The sequence below is a fragment of the Grammomys surdaster genome, unplaced genomic scaffold, assembly GCF_004785775.1.
Source record: "Grammomys surdaster isolate TR1022 unplaced genomic scaffold, NIH_TR_1.0 62, whole genome shotgun sequence".
Taxonomy (NCBI): domain Eukaryota; kingdom Metazoa; phylum Chordata; class Mammalia; order Rodentia; family Muridae; genus Grammomys; species Grammomys surdaster.
In genome coordinates, this window is record NW_021604564.1 from 23,053,021 (window position 1) to 23,071,569 (window position 18,549).

The following is an 18,549-nucleotide window of genomic DNA, read 5'->3' on the forward strand; positions in this document are numbered from 1 at the left end:
CTTCGTCCCTCCCTCCCTCCCTCTCTTTATTATAGATAGAGAAGAGGAAAGAGATACTTTTAAAGATGTTTTAAAAGTGTCCACTAGTAATTCTGCCCATTAATTAATTTCAGTGTTAGGAAAGGGCTCTAAGTTTGCAATTTCTAGCTCATTTCTCTGCATGGCAGCTGTGCTCTAGACTTACTTTGTGGCCTTGCATTAACCTGAGAGTGTGGAGACTCCTAAGGCTCTTGCAGAGCTCTTGTGAACATTTTAGAATGATTGTTCATGTGACAGCTATAGAGCATCTCAAGTCACAATTTAATACCTGGGTTTCTTCATTGCTGTGTGTTCAAATTTTTTTGTTAAGTATCTATATTTCCATTTGCTTTTAAAAATTTATTTATGGAAAGCAGGGTGTCATGAAATCATAGTTAAAGGTGATCTTCCCCTCTTTACTCTCTGCCTCAGTTACAGTATCATCGGTGGAAACTCACAGTTCACCATCAACCCATCCACGGGACAGATCATCACTAGTGCTTTGCTGGACAGAGAAACCAAAGATAATTACACTTTGGTTGTGGTTGCCAGTGATGCTGGGTCTCCAGAGTCTCTTTCCAGCTCTACAAGTGTGCTTGTGACCATCACTGATGTTAATGACAACCCACCCCGGTTCCAACATAACCCATATGTCACACACGTCCCATCTCCTACTCCTCCAGGTAATTCAATGCTGAGGTCACATATGTGTGTGGCTTATCAAACACTTTTGGGGAATAGAGCTACAAGACATGTGTGTGTGTGTGTGTGTGTGTGTGTGTGTGTGTGTGTGTGTTTCTAATACAGCCTAATCTGGAAAACCCTAAAAATTGGGAGTATGAAGTTTAATTCCAATGAAACTGAAGGGATTCCAATTCTTCTATAAATTATTATTTTTTTACCCTAGTTAGCTGTATACAGGACTTCACACCTGGCACAGCTCCCTAATTTCAATTCACAAAATGCTTCTTCAATACAGTAAATGAGTAAAATGGATCCCTCTTCGTTGTCAGTGATGGCTCTCCTAAGTTCCTAAGAGGAGGAACAACATCTTTATTTCTTCTATCAATTCCATGATTGTTGAAGGAAAATAAATATTCAACTTTAATATTTCATAGATTTATTTTCAAAATGTTGCACGAATAACTAATTCTAAATATTGCATATTTTCACTTCCAGTCTTGCTTCTGTCTTAAGCTTATGAGCCCCTCGTGAATTACCATCTGGGGAACAACAAGAACTTATCTTCCTGAATTAAAAAAAATAGTTTACTATTTATTTTGTAAGTAGTGGGATGCTCTCTTAGGATCTAAGCAGATACTCTGCAATTTGTAATTTTTGGTGAAATTATAAACAGTAAAATACACAAATATAAGTAATTCTATCTTTTCCCTGAATATGTTTTACTAGAAGAATAAACTAGTGGATTCAGTATTTCTCCTCATGATATTTGATTTCCTACTACCTAGAGCACATCTGATACGAACTGAATAAATAAAATTTACAAATGGATGTGCTAGATTGCTATAGAAAAAGTTAGTGAGTCATAGATCCCTCCTGAAAAAAAAACCCAGCTGGCACGATGCTAACTACATGATTCTGACCCATCCTGTGATGTACAGAGGACAATCCTCTAGGCAAAATGAGATGCTGGCCATGACATCATTGTATTAGTATAATTGGCAAGACTCATTGACTCTTAATGAAGTTCTAGTTTTTTCCTTTTGTCACTTCTTTGGAGATGTGGAGAAAAGGTTTCTGAATGAGATATTGATCTTTAAAAACTGTCCTGCTGGATGCTTCTCTACATATTTCCACTACAGCCTGTTTCAAGGTCATCCTGCCAGACACTGATTCTTGAAATCCAAATTGAGTCCCGTCTTCATTTCTTATTTCGTACTACTTTACACTTACTAAAATCTACTAGGCATGTGTGTGTGCATACATCTACTTTATCTCTATGTAGTGGTAGATCTGAGATCAAAGAATTTTACCAGGAAACAATGGGCAGAGTGACCCCAAAGCAGCGGTTGGGATGGAATTTGTTTGTAGACAGGCTTTCATACAGAGCAATTCAAAGATGGTTTCAGATGCTAGGGAGTGGTGGATGCTTTTCACTGAGTGGGGGGGGTGGCTCTTTGAAAAGCTTATGAACTCTAGTGTCTGCTGCAAGATTGTGTGCAGGGGCTGAGATTCCAGATAATCAGCTGGCCCTCAAGATGGCTCTCTCAAGGGCTTTTTGAAAGATAAGTAAATAAAACATGTGTGGGGGTTGGAGAGAAACTGAAGGCTAGTTTCCAAAGTCATTAATCAGACTTGACCTGGAGACGTCAGAGACAATAAACTTGATGCTATTTTTTCCAGTAGTGTTGGGAGGATGAACCTGGCGGTGGCATGGTCTCAGACTTATCAAGGATTCACCCAAGGGATTCCTGTGATTTTAACCAAGAACATCCTCTGTTTCAGGTTCCTTTGTTTTTGCCGTCACAGTCACTGATGCTGATATTGGATCCAATTCTGAACTCCATTACTCACTCTCAGGTAGAAACTCTGAAAAATTTCACATTGACCCCCTTAGGGGGGCAATCATGGCAGCTGGGCCACTAAGTGGAGCTTCTGAGGTGACGTTCTCTGTCCATGTGAAAGATGGTGGCTCATTTCCAAAGACAGATTCGACTACAGTGACTGTTAGGTTTGCCAACAAGGCAGATTTCCCCAAAGTCAGAGCCAAAGAACAAACATTCATGTTTCCAGAAAATCAGCCAGTGGGCACTCTGGTCACCACCATCACAGGGTCCTCTTTGAGAGGAGAAACTTTGTCCTACTATATTGCAAGTGGGAACCTGGGCAACACTTTTCAAATTGATCCACTAACAGGACAGGTATCCATCAGCCAGCCTTTGGACTTTGAGAAGATACAAAAATACATTGTTTGGATTGAAGCCAGAGATGGGGGCTTCCCTCCCTTCTCTTCTTATGAGAAGCTTGACATCACGGTGCTAGATATCAATGACAACGCTCCAGCTTTTGAGGAAGATCCGTTTGTGTCTGAGATCTTGGAAAACCTATCCCCTCGGAAAATTCTTACTGTTTCAGCAACAGACAAGGACAGTGGTCCCAATGGACAACTAGACTATGAGATTGTGAATGGCAACCAGGAGAGCAGTTTTGCGATCAATCACGCTACAGGTGAAATCAGAAGCATTCGCCCACTAGACAGAGAAAGAATATCTCATTATGAGCTCACTGTGAAATCTTCAGACAAAGGGTCTCCTTCTCAGAGCACCTCAGTAAAAGTGATCATCAGTATTTTAGATGAAAATGATAATGCACCTAGGTTTTCTCAGATATTCAGTGCCTATGTTTCTGAAAATTCCCCCTTGGGATACACAGTTACCCGTGTAACAACTTCTGATGAAGACATTGGGATAAATGCAATTAGCAGATATTCCATAGTGGACACAAGTCTTCCATTTACAATCAACCCCAACACAGGCGATATCGTCATCAGTAGACCTTTAAACAGAGAAGATACAGACCGATACAGGATCAGAGTATCTGCACATGATTCTGGCTGGACTGTGAGTACTGATGTCACCATATTTGTGACTGACATCAATGACAACACTCCAAGATTTAGCAGACCCTCTTATTATTTAGATTGCCCTGAACTTACTGAGCTTGGCTCCAGAGTGACTCAAGTATCTGCCACAGATCCCGATGAGGGATCAAATGGACAAGTGTTTTATTTTATCAAGTCTCAGTCAGAGTATTTCAGAATCAATGCCACCACTGGAGAGATTTTCAACAAGCAGGTGTTAAAATACCAAAATGTCAGTGGTTTCAGTAATGTGAACATCAACAGGCACAGTTTCATTGTGACAGCTTCTGATCGAGGCAACCCTTCCTTACTCAGCGAGACCACAGTTACCATCAATACAGTGGACAGCAATGACAACCCACCTCAGTTTCTCAAAAGTAAATACTTTACCCCAGTTACCAAAAACGTTAAAGTAGGTACTAAGTTAATCAAAGTGACTGCAGTGGATGACAAAGACTTTGGATTAAACTCTGAAGTGGAGTATTTTGTGTCTGATGGGAACCATCTAGGGAAGTTTAAGCTAGACAATGATACTGGGTGGATTTCAATAGCCTCTCCCTTGGTTTCTGACCTAAATCAAAACTTCCTGATCAGGGTCACAGCAAAGGACAAAGGGAACCCCCCACTTTCTTCCCAAGCTGACGTTCACATCACAGTCACTGAAGAAAACTACCACACCCCTGAATTTTCCCAGAACCACATAAGTGCCACCATCCCTGAGAGCCACAGCATTGGTTCTGTTGTCAGAACTGTATCTGCCCGAGATCGTGACACAGCCATGAATGGTTTGATTAGTTACAACATTTCTTCAGGGAATGAAGAGGGCATCTTTGCTATCAATTCCTCAACAGGTGTGGTAACCCTCGCCAAAGCCCTCGATTACGAATTGAGCTCCAAGCATGAGATGACCATTAGCGCCACAGATGGAGGATGGGTTGCGAGGACTGGCTATTGCAGTCTGACTGTGAGTGTGATAGATGTGAACGACAATTCCCCAGTGTTTGTTCCTGATGAATTTTTCCCAACTGTTATGGAGAATGCCCCGAGTGGGACCACTGTTATCCACCTAAATGCAACAGACGCTGACTCGGGAGCCAATGCTGTGATTGCATATACTGTGCAGTCATCAGACAGTGACCTGTTTGTCATTGACCCCAACACAGGGGTCATCACCACTCAAGGCTTCTTGGATTTTGAAACTAAGCAGAGCTACCACCTCACAGTGAAAGCCTTCAACGTCCCCGATGAGGAAAAGTGCAGCTTTGCCACTGTCGACATCCAGTTGAAGGGGACCAATGAATATGTGCCTCGCTTTGTTTCTAAGCTCTACTATTTTGAAGTGTCAGAAGCAGCTCCTAGGGGGACTGCTGTTGGAGAAGTGTTTGCCAGTGACAGGGACATGGGTGCTGATGGAGAAGTACACTATTTGATCTTTGGAAACAGTAGGAAGAAGGGCTTCCAGATCCACAAGATGACAGGGCAGATCTATGTGTCTGGGCTTCTTGATAGAGAGAAAGAGGAAAGGGTGTCCTTGAAAGTGTTGGCCAAGAACTTCGGCAACATTCGGGGTGCAGACATCGATGAAGTCACTGTGAACATCACTGTGCTTGATGCTAATGACCCACCAGTGTTTAGTCTGAACACCTACAGAGTGCAGATCAGTGAAGGGGTCCCTATTGGGACCCATGTGACCTTTGTGAGTGCCTTTGACTCAGATTCCATTCCTAGCTGGAGCAGGTTCTCATACTTCATTGGGTCCGGGAATGAAAATGGTGCCTTTTCTATTAACCCCCAGACAGGGCAGATCACAGTTACCTCAGGGCTGGACCGGGAAAGCCTGCCTGTTTATAATCTCACTGTCTTGGCTGTAGACTCAGGAACTCCCTCTGCCACAGGAAGTGCTTCCTTGTTAGTTACCCTAGAAGACATCAATGACAATGGCCCAGTGTTGACTGTCAGTGAAGGAGAGGTTCTAGAAAACAAACGCCCAGGAACTCTAGTGATGACCCTACAGTCCACAGATCCTGACCTTCCTCCAAATCAAGGCCCCTTCAATTATTACCTGCTGAGCACAGGCCCGGCTACTAATTATTTCAGTCTCAACACCGCTGGAGTTCTAAGCACAACCCGGGAGATTGACAGAGAGCAGATTTCAGACTTCTATCTGTCTGTGGTCACCAGAGATTCTGGGGCTCCTCAGATGTCATCCACAGGAACTGTGCACATCACTGTTCTAGATCAAAATGACAACCCCTCACAATCCCGCACTGTGGAGATATTTGTTAATTATTATGGCAACTTATTTCCTGGGGGGACTCTTGGCTCTGTGAAGCCCCAGGATCCGGATGTGTTAGACAGTTTCCACTGTTCCCTCACTTCGGGAGTCACCAGCCTCTTCAGTATTCCAGCAGGCGGCTGTGACCTGAGTTCCCAGCCCAGATCCACAGATGGTACCTTCGATCTGACTGTTGTCAGCAGCGATGGGGTTCACAGCACAGTCACCAACAATATCCGAGTTTTCTTTGCAGGATTCTCGAATGCTACGATAGATAACAGTATATTGCTTCGGGTTGGTGTCCCCACAGTCAAGGACTTCCTGACTAATCACTACCTTCACTTTCTGCGCATTGCTAGTTCCCAGCTTACCGGCCTGGGTACCGCGGTGCAGCTCTATGCTGCCTACGAAGAGAACAACAGAACATTTCTTTTAGCAGCTGTGAAACGAAACAATAACCAGTATGTGAACCCCAGCGGTGTAGCTACCTTCTTCGAAAGCATCAAAGAGATCCTTCTCCGTCAGAGTGGTGTCAAGGTCGAATCTGTGGATCATGACCCATGCATTCATGGGCCGTGTCAGAACGGAGGCAGCTGCCTTCGGAGACTTGCTGTGGGCTCTGCGCTGAAGATCCAGGAGAGTCTGCCTGTCATCATTGTGGCCAATGAGCCTCTGCAGCCTTTCCAGTGTAAGTGTGTGCCAGGCTACGCTGGAAGCTGGTGTGAAGTGGATATTGATGAATGCCTTCCAGCCCCTTGCCACAATGGGGGGACCTGTCACAACTTAGTTGGAGGATTTTCATGCAGCTGCCCGGAGGGCTTCACTGGAAGAGCCTGTGAGAGAGACATCAATGAATGTCTGCCCAGCCCTTGCAAGCATGGGGCTGTCTGTCAGAATTTCCCAGGGGGATTCAACTGCGTGTGCAAAACTGGATACACAGGTATGTCAGTGTGTTACTTTCTGTGCTTGTCAATAATTTTCTTTAAAAGACTTTAGCTTTGATATGCATGCTGTCATGTGAATATATATATATGTATATATATATATGGTTTTTGAGAATTTCATACATGAATATTATTATAGTTACATCATTCCCAACACTGTCTCTCCCTCTTTCAACTCTTCCCATATACCCTCTCAAGGTTATTATCTCTTCTGTAGCTATTATTGCTATGTATACATACATAGTCCATTTAGTGTGGCTTACATATACATGTGTAGCAGTGGAGCCCTCTGAAATTTTCAGCATCCATATATTGGCATGACAACTGGTGTGATTATTTTACAGGTTTCATTTTGGCAACAATGTTGAAATTTCATGGGTACAGAATCTCTATCATGTTTAGATTGGACTAATTGATTTCATTTTATGTATGTGAATGCTTTGCCTGCTTGTATGCATGTGCACCATTGGTATGCCTGGTATCCATAGAAGTCAGATGAGAGCATCAGGTACGCTGGGACTGGAATTATAGATGGTTGTGGGCCACCATGTGGGTGCTGGAAACAAAACCTGAATCCTCTACAAAAGCAACAACTACTCTTGACCACTGAGTCATCTCTCTGCCTCTGTTTACTTTTAAAATGTTAAGTCAGAGCTAATGGGTCGTACAGCAAATCTCAGGGTTACATATGTACACACCTCTAAGGAAGAATGCATAACAATGCTTTCAATAGCTACTTATGACTTCTTTTTAGTTTATATTTCTATTCTTTTCTATTCTTTATCTTTGTGCATAGTATACATCACTGGATAAGTAGCACCTAACAGTTGTGGGTATTCATGGAGTACTCAAAGGCATTATGTTATGTGAAATAACATTATGTTGTGTGAAATACACACAGAAGAACATGGGGAAATAAATCAAAACATACATTAGTTCTTTTATTTTTATCACATGTGAATTGCTCATGCATATCTCAAAACAGTTTTTCCTACTGAGTTTCCATTAATTCTTGTAGATCTCATGGTTTTCTTCTATTGGCTCATGCTCATTGTACAGAGATGGTCACTAAGAATATTTTTGTACACAGATTGTATATATTAATCATTCACTGTCCTCTTCTCTTCCTCCCCCTCCCCTGCTGTTACAAATGCATGTCTGTAATTTTTGCTTACATACATATATGATTCTATGTATCTATGTAAAATCTAGGAACGGGGTGAGGAGATGGTTCCGTGGTAAAGAGCACTGGCTGCCTTTGCAAAGAACCTAGGTCCAGCTCTCAGCACACACGGTGTAACTCCAGTCTCTTTATGCGCTCGTCTACTGATCCACATCTAGGTTGGTTCCCTGAGTCACTGGCTTTCATAACTAATGCACTGTAATGCTCACATACCTCTGTGGTTGGATATGGATCCCTGTGATGTATGCCTGAGCCTGGTAGAGCTGGGTCAGTTGCCAGTGAGCTGGATGAGTTCCCAATTTTCCCAGCAGTGCACGGAAGTTACCCTTCTCTTCATCCTCATTGTGTTTTTCATCATCTCTTTGCTTCATGGCGACCCTTCTGATTTTGACGAGAAGAAATCACAATGCTGTCTTAACTTACATTTTCCTGGTAGCTCAGGATGCCGAGAACATTTCTCACTAAACAAGCACAGGGGGAGGAATGGAAGGTGGCTGGGCACACTGCAGCCTCAGTCAGGACACAGAAATGAATGCTGTTATCCCATTGCTGTCAGAACTCTAGGCCATGGGCTGAGCCACCTACACTCATGAGCTTCACTTAAACTCCTGAAACATGCTCACATATATAGCCAAAGTCGTATCTCCTAGCTGGCTCTAAATCCCAGCAAGTTGACATTTATGATTAAAACTAATAGTTTTATTGTTTGAGTGCTTTTTTCTAGAATTAAAATTGCATATTAGAAAGTGGATTTCTGAGTAGCTGTAGAATACTAGAAAAGACTAATGAGTTTATTACACTGTAGAATACCTGAAAAGATTTTGTAGGTTTTATAGAATTCAGTAAACACCATGATCACATCTATTGCCCATATTCATCAGCAAGTCACAATAAATTTTTGTGTTATTCATGCCTCAGACTTCTGGGGAGTCCTGCCAGAAAACATCAGCCTGATAATCATATTTCTTCAATAACCCAGTATTTCTTTTTCTACCCACTTGTGTATATAGTGGGACACAGATTAGAAAGCACAGAGGCAGCCACTCAGCTCTCGTCTTCACACCTGTAGGTTTACAGTTTGCAGCACAGTTTTGAGTCCCTTCTGGGAGTGAAGGGTGTCTTTAAGCTCAACCCAAATTTAGGTCTTGTTCCTAGGTCTGGAATGCTTATAATACTGTCAGTGCATAGGCTTATAATACAGTCCATGCATGGGCTTATAATACAGTCAGTGCATAGGTTTATAATACAGTCAGTGCATGGGCTTATAATACAGTCAGTGCATAGGCTTTTAATACAGTCAGTGCATGGGCTTATAATACAGTCAGTGCATAAGCTTTTAATACAGTCAGTGCATAGGCTTTTAATACAGTCAGTGCATAGGCTTTTAATACAGTCAGTACATGGCTTCTTTAACCTTTCCGTGTATTGCCACACATCTGGATACATGTCAGGTGTGGCCTTGGGAAGGATGCCTTGGATTTATTACCATGTGACATTTCCTTCTGCTTTGAAGCATGTCTTGTTATTTTAGGGAAAGATAAAATTTGTCCATTCATCACTTTTGTGACAATTTATAGTATAATTTTTCCAGGCAGAAAAAAATTTTGTATACATATAGGCTGTACATAGCAATTTTTCCTAAGGAACTTGCCAAACACATGTGCTTAGTGTACAGAAATGACCTGCAGGAAAAACACTTGTACACATAAAATAATAAAATACTAAAACAATCCAAATATTCATCCCCAGAGTGAATAACGCATACACAAATATTAGCAATAAAATATATTAATAATTACAATTTGAAAAAATAAATAAATTATATTGAAAAATATGTTAATAAGGTGATTTGTGTAGAAAATGAATTGGAAGCATGTACCTTCCTATATCCACCTTCTGCTCTGTGTATACATAAGAGATACGACAGCATTTGTGGTGGCAGACCATAGGTGGTGTGCTTGAGAAAACAGAATGTCTCATCAACTAAGCATATAAAACAATCCTTATCTACACAGCATGGCTCTGCTTAGCTTTACTCTAATGATCAAAAAAGATGTGGTTTTAACAAATAAGCCTTGAATATTTTTCCTTAATAAAGGTACTGAAGGCACTTCCAACAGGGCCAGTCTGTCTTCAACAAACACTTTCACCTTCAGTCTGTATTCAATACACCCTCCTTTACTCAGTCTCTGTTCAAGCCCCCTCCCATCTTCTTCTGCAGACCATACATCTTAGGCCGAGCACTTCCTGTACACTTGAACTCTATTCTTGGGAATTGTGTGGATGCCCTATTTAATGATTAGATATTCGTTTTCACCTTCACTGGTTTTCATTTTTCACGTGATCAGAATCAACACAACCCAAAGCAACTCTCCATCTGTCTGTGACAAATAGTGATTATCAGCACAGTTCATGGCCAGATGTCAAAGCAGTGAGAACAATTCACTCTTCAAACACCTGCTATGACAGTAAGCATATTTGCACAGAGAAGGTGCTCTGCATCGAGGAGGACACTCAGCTCTGCTTTTTACATCTGAACAGAGAGCTTGCAAGCCTAGAGACTCTGGTGGACACTGCTGATTGACTTGAGTTAATGATCCAAGAATCCATTCCACACCACTGCAGTACACATGGTATCATACCAGGAGACGCTAGGACGTCTGAAACTGCTCCCATCTCTGCCTGATTGTATGCCATTAACAGAAGTTAATTTACATTTATATGTGCAGGAAGCTTCACACAGAACAGTTAAGAAGTGACTGTTACTTTCCATCTGGGTCTTACAGTCTCAGTACTGTACACCTGAGAAGTACATATTCGGTGGCCATTTTATATTCTGAAATTTGAATTAAATCCTTATGTTTTCAAACTTTTCTTTTGAATATAAGTATAAACAATTTGTATTCATTAAAGAAGAACTCAAAGTTTTCAAATGATTAATTCATGTACTCTGACAAGAAATAAGAGTATTGTTTTTAAAACTTTCTAACTTTTTATTTAATGCCTTCATTAAGATTATTTTTATGTTTTTGACTATTATCACCTAAAAAATTTCTGAGAGTAAATTAAATTTACTTTAAATTTTCTTTAAATTAAAATTATTAACAAAAGATAGTTTGTTATTTTTTTGAAAATGTTTGTTGTAAAGATGATCATTTTCAGAATATGTCTTATTTTCTAACAGCTTTAGCCACACCTGTAGTTGCTGTATATTTTTAAATGCATGAGTAAGGCTTATATTTATTTTAGCGTGTTTTTTCACTCTTCTTTGAGCTACCTGAAATTGCCTTTAGTGAATATTTAAATTAACCTTAGGTGTTTACATGAAAGTACTGTGTATAAATGACAAGCAGTACATCATAAAAGTACACAAAAAGTACACCTGAATTTAATTTATTATTTAAGTGGGAAAATTTTAAAGATATTTTCCGTAGGATTCAGCTCATGCTAGAGTTGATTTTTTTTAATGACTCACTTTTCATGATGTGTATGTATGTATGTGTGTATGTATGTATATATGTGTGGTGGTATGTGCACCTGGGTACAGTGCCTGTATAGGCCAGAAGAGGGCACTAGGCTCCCTGGAGCTGAAGTTACAGATGATTTTGAGCTACTTGATGTAGGTGATGGGCACCCAACACCAGTCTTTTGAAAGAGCAGGAAATTTTCTTAACCATTGAGGGACCTTTCCAGTCTCTGGAGTAGAAATTTCAAAGATAAGCCATGTGGGTTGTTCTTGCTACTCCAGCCTAGGTTTTCTGTCTTTGCTTCCCTGTCTCTTGTCTTTTAGAAAGCGTGGTTGGCAGCTTATAGCTCTAATAACTAATATGTTATTACCTAAATCTACATCTCACCCCCACAGACTGTAAGACATATGGGCCTACATATATAAATATGTCACTTTTAGCTTTATTCTAAAAGAAATTTTCAAATGAGAAAGGGAATAATGAAATCAAACATTACTTACACTCTTAGTATATTGGAAAATTGCCTATTCTTTTACAGCAGAAAAAAACAATGAAAGGAGGTGTATGACTTTCTTGTAGGAAAAAGTTAAGTCAGTAGGTCTTATTTAAATCTGTATTGGACAGCGATGGCATTTTAATAAGGGAAACGAAAACCACACTCCTAAGAAGAGGTATCCTTATTTGGCGGGTGGAGGGGGATGTGTTTCTAGCCAGCATCAATGATGTGAATTTCAGCACAAACCTACAATAACACAGTATACCCTGTGTCTCTCTCCTACCACACTGTGAACTTATTTTTGGTGCCTCTAAATCTGTGACTTGTTTATTTTCATGATCTCCCCTGAGAACTCAGGGGTGTTCTGAAAATGTGCTCTGTGTTCTGCCTTGTCAGGAGGCAACTGATGCTGTCTATAAAGGAAAACTATTGTGTGTGTGATTCTGTGATGCTCAGAAATGGGTCTGTGGTGTCATGGAGCCTGACTCCGATTTATAATGTCAGACTCAAACCACTGTGGTTTCAGAATGAAGTCACAAGAACAAAATGAGTTAAACAAAAACTTAAGATGTATGCCAAATGAAGTTGCTGTGATGTAAGCTTCGTCTGTGGTCAGCTTTGTCTCAGTGTGGGGACAACACATCCATGCATTGCAAGATACACAAAGTGCTCATTAGTGGAGCAGAAACAGCTCTACAGAGTGCTGACTGAGTGTGCAGCAGGCTCTAGTTCAATCCCTAGTAATGAAAAAGCAACTGAAGGTTGAGGGAGTGTCTCAGATGGCAAAGTGCTGGCTGTCAATTGCTAGGGTCCCAAGTTCAGATCTGTAAGTTGTGCTTAAAAACCTTGGCATGATGGTGTGTCTGTAATCTCAGTGTTGAGTAAGATGAGGCAGGCAAATCCTCAGAGCTGATTAACCAGCCAGTTCGCTCAGTCAATTACCTCCATGCTCGGTGACAGTCTACCAAAATCTATGATAGACAGCCATTAAGGAAGACTCTCAGTCTACTCTGTGATCTACATATGCTTATGTATAAACATATACATGCATATACACACATTCTCTCTCACACACACATGTACACAGAAGAACAGATTTTTGAAGACTACTAATTAAAACCCTAATTTTAATGTATGGATATTAACTAAAAATCACACTCTTCCTATTTTTTAGAATTGAAAAATTAAGAGTTTTCTAATAAATCTAATAAAATAGTACTTTATAGAACAACTTTTCAAATTTACGTAAAACTAAACAATGAAACAAGACATAGTTTAGACACTGCATTTTGGCTATTAGGATATCAAATGCTCACATAGCCCAATATGAAATGAACACAGAAGCAGAGGACAGCCAATCACCTCTCAGGCAGGAAATTCACTTCTCTATTAGTTTCTTTTCTTGTTCCTGTGTCAAACTATCAACTTAAAGAGGGGAGGGCTATTTTAGCTCATAGTTTGTGGGAGTCATGGTAGCAGGTGCAGGGGCTGCAGATCACATCACATCCACAGCTAGGAAGCAGAGAGGTGATTTCTGGTGCATAGGGCAGTTTCCCTTTTGACATAGTCCCTGGCTCCAGCCCATTTTAGGATCAATATTTCCACCATAGTGAACAGGATCTAGAAACCCCTTCATACACAAGCCCCAAAATTGACAGTGTTCACCTCAAGCCTCTAAGGAGGCCTCTCGTGGCACATGTACCTTTCCTTCATGTAGAGTTATCTCAACTCTGACCAAGGAGACACTCCCTTCAGGCCGTTGTCTGCTTTCTTATCTGCTATTCTCCATCCACTTGCTGCCTGGCCCAATATTAATGCATCTGATTTAACAAGACATACTCAAACGACATTTATATGCTGAAGCTATACAGCACATTATTATTTCAGAAAGAGACAAAGCATGTATGGAGTGTGCTAGGAACAAATGAAAAAATGAACGAATTTGAAAATGTGGTTGACACGTTTTCTTAGTCCCTATTCTGCTTTACATGAGGCATGGGATAAATTCAAATTCAGAGATTTTGTTTTGTTTGTTTTGTTTGAGACATAAAGGAGTAGCTTGACAAGGCCAGTCACATTAATTCTCCCTTTCAAATGTTTGAGTCAATGAAACTCTTATAATGAAAGAATGTTGTAAAAGTTTGAACTCCATCCCTACCATGTCAATGTGAAGGTACAAATCTCAACAAAAACAACATCAGGAAATAATTAAAATGTTCTCACCACAAAACTCCCTTGAAAATGGGTCTCTCTCAAAGATAGTTACGTAAAGGATTGCAAATATCTTTATGACAGCACATCTGGGCAAGAGACAGAACCTGTCTTTCTTCCTTGTCTATCCTTGAGTAGGTGGGCTTCTGTGTATCTGCTCTGTGACTTGGTTTTGAAGGATGTTGTTCTTTTATGTACTTGCAGTAGTTGTGGTTGGTATATGTACTTTTAAGATTTCTTAACAAGTTTGATACATTTTAGGAAAAATGTGTGAATCTTCAGTCAATTACTGTGAATGCAATCCCTGCTTCAATGGTGGTTCCTGTCAGAGTGGAGTGGAATCATATTACTGCCACTGTCCTTTCGGTGAGTAGAATGTATCCATTGCTATATTGATTTAGAGACTGACTGTGGCATGTGGCTCAGCTGTCAGAGTGCTGGCCTAGTACGCATGGAGCCTTGGGTTGAATTGTTGGAACCTCATAGTGGCTCCTCTTACAATCCCAGCATGCAACAGAGGAGACAGGAGGATCAGACATTCAATGCATGAGTGAATATTAATCATTTTGCATAAGGAAGTTAAGTAAAATGAAATATTTAATGTTGATTTTTTAAAGGTTAATTGTGGAAATGCTACTGAGTATATCACTTTAATTATTGTTAGAAAAATACTTCAACATAATAACTTTATGAGCACCTTCTTTCAGCCTAGAAGTTAATTAAAATACTGTCTAAGCACATTTTATTCTTCCTCAAATGTCTAAGAACTGTCAAAGTATTTTTCTTTGTTCCTCTTTTACGTTAATCCAACTATTTCTATACTAGATGATTTCAGGGCCTAAATGTATATTATGCATCTATAGATAATTCCTGGTAGCTAATAAAAACACTACCACTGTGTTCTCTTGGGAATGGATGTTATTAGAACCTCGCATGCCATTTACCGATTTCTTCCAGTTGACTCCCCAAAGTCACCCAGAAATAGGTCAGCAAGGAACTGTGCTTAATTCAATGATTTAAGGCTTCTTTGCCCTGCATCAGAAGCTGGATTCCATCTGCAGGGGTGTGTCTCTCTCTAATGAGAATGAGGCTGTTTTGCTTGCCTTTCCCATGGGCCTGAGATCTGCAGGTCTACTGGCTCTTCAGAGAAACTAAGTTACTAGTAATCAGTGAAATGCCTATGGTGCCAGTCCCAGAAGAAACCTCAACACTCGAATTTGGTTTTCTTTATCCAACTAAGCACACCACTGAAATAATGTTAGGGATGGGATGTAAAAATTTAAGTATGGGACCATTTAGATGGCTCACTGGATACAATTGCTTCAATCTCTGGAACTGTAGTAGAGAGAGAGAGAACAGTATACTTCCCAGGGTTACTCTCTGCTCTCCACATACATGTGTGGCACACATTTTTCTAACACACACACACACACACACACACACACACCAATAATAATTATAATAAAACATAATTATGAAAAATCAATTTTACCAATATTTCTGAAACTCAGAAATTAAGGTATTTGTTCAAAATCAGGAAAGGTTTTGCATAGACTGTCCGTGAGGATTTGACTAGAGAACAGGTGGAACCTGTAGACATTGCTGGCTTCAGGCCAACATCACAGTTTTCAAGGGTCTCATCAAAATGCTCATGAAGCAAAAGGTTTGTCAGTATGAAAACAGCCATTTCCTCAGATCTCCTGCAAGGCCATTTTATTGGTATCCCACAGTCAGGCTTCATGATTTAACTTGTGTTTTGGAATGAAAGAAAAGTAAATTGGAATAGAAAGTGGAAAATAATTTTCAAGCGACTGACAGAGTGTTTATGATGTTAGCATTCCTCACCATTTCAATCGCAAATATGCATACTTAGAACAATTAATGCCAAACAGTTAGATAGTTTTCCATATGGTGCTGATATAAAACCCACTGTATTGGGGGAGAGAGCAGGGAGTATACCTTGGGATCCAGATGGATCTTCCCTTACCCTGCAGACATCCCTGGGGGACAGAAACAGCACACACAAATTACAGTAGACATGAGGCTGAGGCTGGCAGTCCAGATTCCACCTAATTTCTTCCAAAGGCAAAACCCAAAAGCACTGTTGAAATGTAGACACTGTCAGCTGACCATAGAAGCATTTAGAAAGAAAAACAAAATAAAAGGTCTTGGAATTCCAATACATCATTCCAAGCAGCACAGACTGAATTGGAAGGAAAAGTAACTTGCCTTCTTAAATTGAATGTGGGTGACACACAAGGAAAGAAGTGGCAGATGGAAATGCCTCAAACAAAAACCTGAGGTGGTGACACACAGGGTGGTGAGACACACACCCCAACGACTAGCTAGCTTCCCTAGGAGTTTGAAGCTGGAAAAACCTGTTCCATTCATAGTTTCATTTGCCAACATTTATTCTTTAGAGATATATACTTTTAGATTCATAGACATATAGGTAGATAGATGATAAAAAAGTAAATGATAGATAATAGAAAAATAGATGAAAGAAAGAAAGATGCATAGATGATAGATTATATATAGTATTGTATTGCCAGGGCTGTGTGTGTGTGGTTACACAGCAACCTGTAAACTATCCCATATGTTTACACACACACACACACACACACACACACACACACACACACACACATATATAATTGCTAAATATTTTATAATTATAGAATAATCTTTTAACAAGAGATTGGGGTACATATTTTTAAAGTAGGTGAAAGATTTCTCTTGATATCTTTATCTGGATTATTTCACTCAGACATTTGGGAGAAAAATTTTAACGTCATACTAAATTTTAGTTTTATATTTTAAGATGAGAGATATCCCTTTCACAGAGATAGAAAAAGATCTCTTCAAGAAAAATTTATATATATATTTTCATATTTTAAAATACAGTGTGAGTTTGAATGCCAGTGTGAAACTCATCGCCTAATATCTGTACACTTCACCTACATTTAAATTTTTTTCTATCCTTTTGTTCATTAGTTATAATGTAAAAGGAAAAGACACAGAGAAACACACAGTATATATGATTTACCTTTGCTTTTTATTTAGCTTCCTTACTCCTTGATTGTAGAAATAGTGTACAATGGAATTTCTAACTAGTACTCGAACATTGTTTATTTGGGTCAATAATATGTGATACAAATTCATAAAATATCACAATGTAAATATACGTCAATGGCATATTAGAGATTACCTATACACTATATTACCTATGTGTTACTCCTCTGATTTTTTCTCTTTAACTTTGGTTTCAGATTTAAACCACTCCTAGTTATTTTACTAACTGTTATCCCTGCCTGGACAGAAAATGACAAGATAACCTGTGTCAACACTGCAAACACTTCTAGGCTATTTTATCTCAAAGACTGGATATAAAATGTGACACAGTCAAAACAGTTAAGCAAATCGGTGTATCTGGCTTTGAAGTTTTTCTCTATTTCTCATGATTCTGCAACCTCAGTTAAGCTGTAAATTCTCTGTGAAATAGTGTCAGCCCTTGAAGCTGAGTAGCTTTTGGACTCTAACTTCAGTACATTTACAATAGGTATTAAATCTAAACTAAAGATTGAAATCTTTTAAAGGTGAAAATGAACCCTGCCTGCGGCCATGGGTCACTTTCCAGGCATCAGCCACGTCTGCCAGAATCTGTGGAAAAGGCATTTTGTCTAGTGTAGTCTCATCAATAAAACTCACTTTCAAGTTGGAAAAGGACAGTACAAACATATGGAAAGACCAAAACAAAGTTACTGTAAATGGACTTTCTGTGACTTACCCCAAGGCGAGTTTAAAATGAGGCAGATGAAAACTCAACACAGGGTGGGGAAATGGCTCTGTGCTTAAGAGAAATCTCTGCTCTTCCACAGGACCACCGTTTGCTTCCCAGCACACAGCCATCTGTAATTTTAGTTCTAGAGCACACAGTGCCCCCTTCTGGCCTTGGTGGGTACCAGGCATAGGGTGATACACAGACACAAAGGTGGACAAAAGACCCATTTGCATAACATAAAACAAAACTTAAAACAGTGATTTCTGTGCTAGAGGCAACATATCTTTTCCTCACTTTGGAAAATAATATTGAGTTGGGGGCTTGATTTTTAAGTCAAAACAACCAAGTCTACTGTCCTCAATTGAATTAATATGGTTTTTAAGAATTATAACTATGTATCATGGTCTTTGTAGTGGCACATATTCTTAATTGCAGCACTCTGGAAGCATAGGCAGGAGAAGGATCTCTGTGAGTTCCAGTACAGCCTGGGCTACACAGAAAAACCCTGTGTCAATAAAATAAAATAAAATAAAATAAAATAAAATAAAATAAAATAAAATAAAATAAAATAAA

The 18,549-nt window shown here is 39.7% G+C and overlaps 1 protein-coding gene across 1 annotated transcript in view; it reads left to right on the plus strand.

Annotated features, from left to right (window-relative positions):
- The window catches only part of Fat4 (FAT atypical cadherin 4), a 126,742-nt gene that overhangs the window by 91,220 nt on the left and 16,973 nt on the right, over positions 1-18,549 (plus strand). The window contains exons 8-10 of the mRNA XM_028763094.1: positions 451-701; positions 2,485-6,834; positions 14,457-14,561. Of these exons, the coding sequence (XP_028618927.1) occupies positions 451-701; positions 2,485-6,834; positions 14,457-14,561 (4,706 nt within the window). The remainder of the gene's footprint in view (positions 1-450; positions 702-2,484; positions 6,835-14,456; positions 14,562-18,549) is intronic.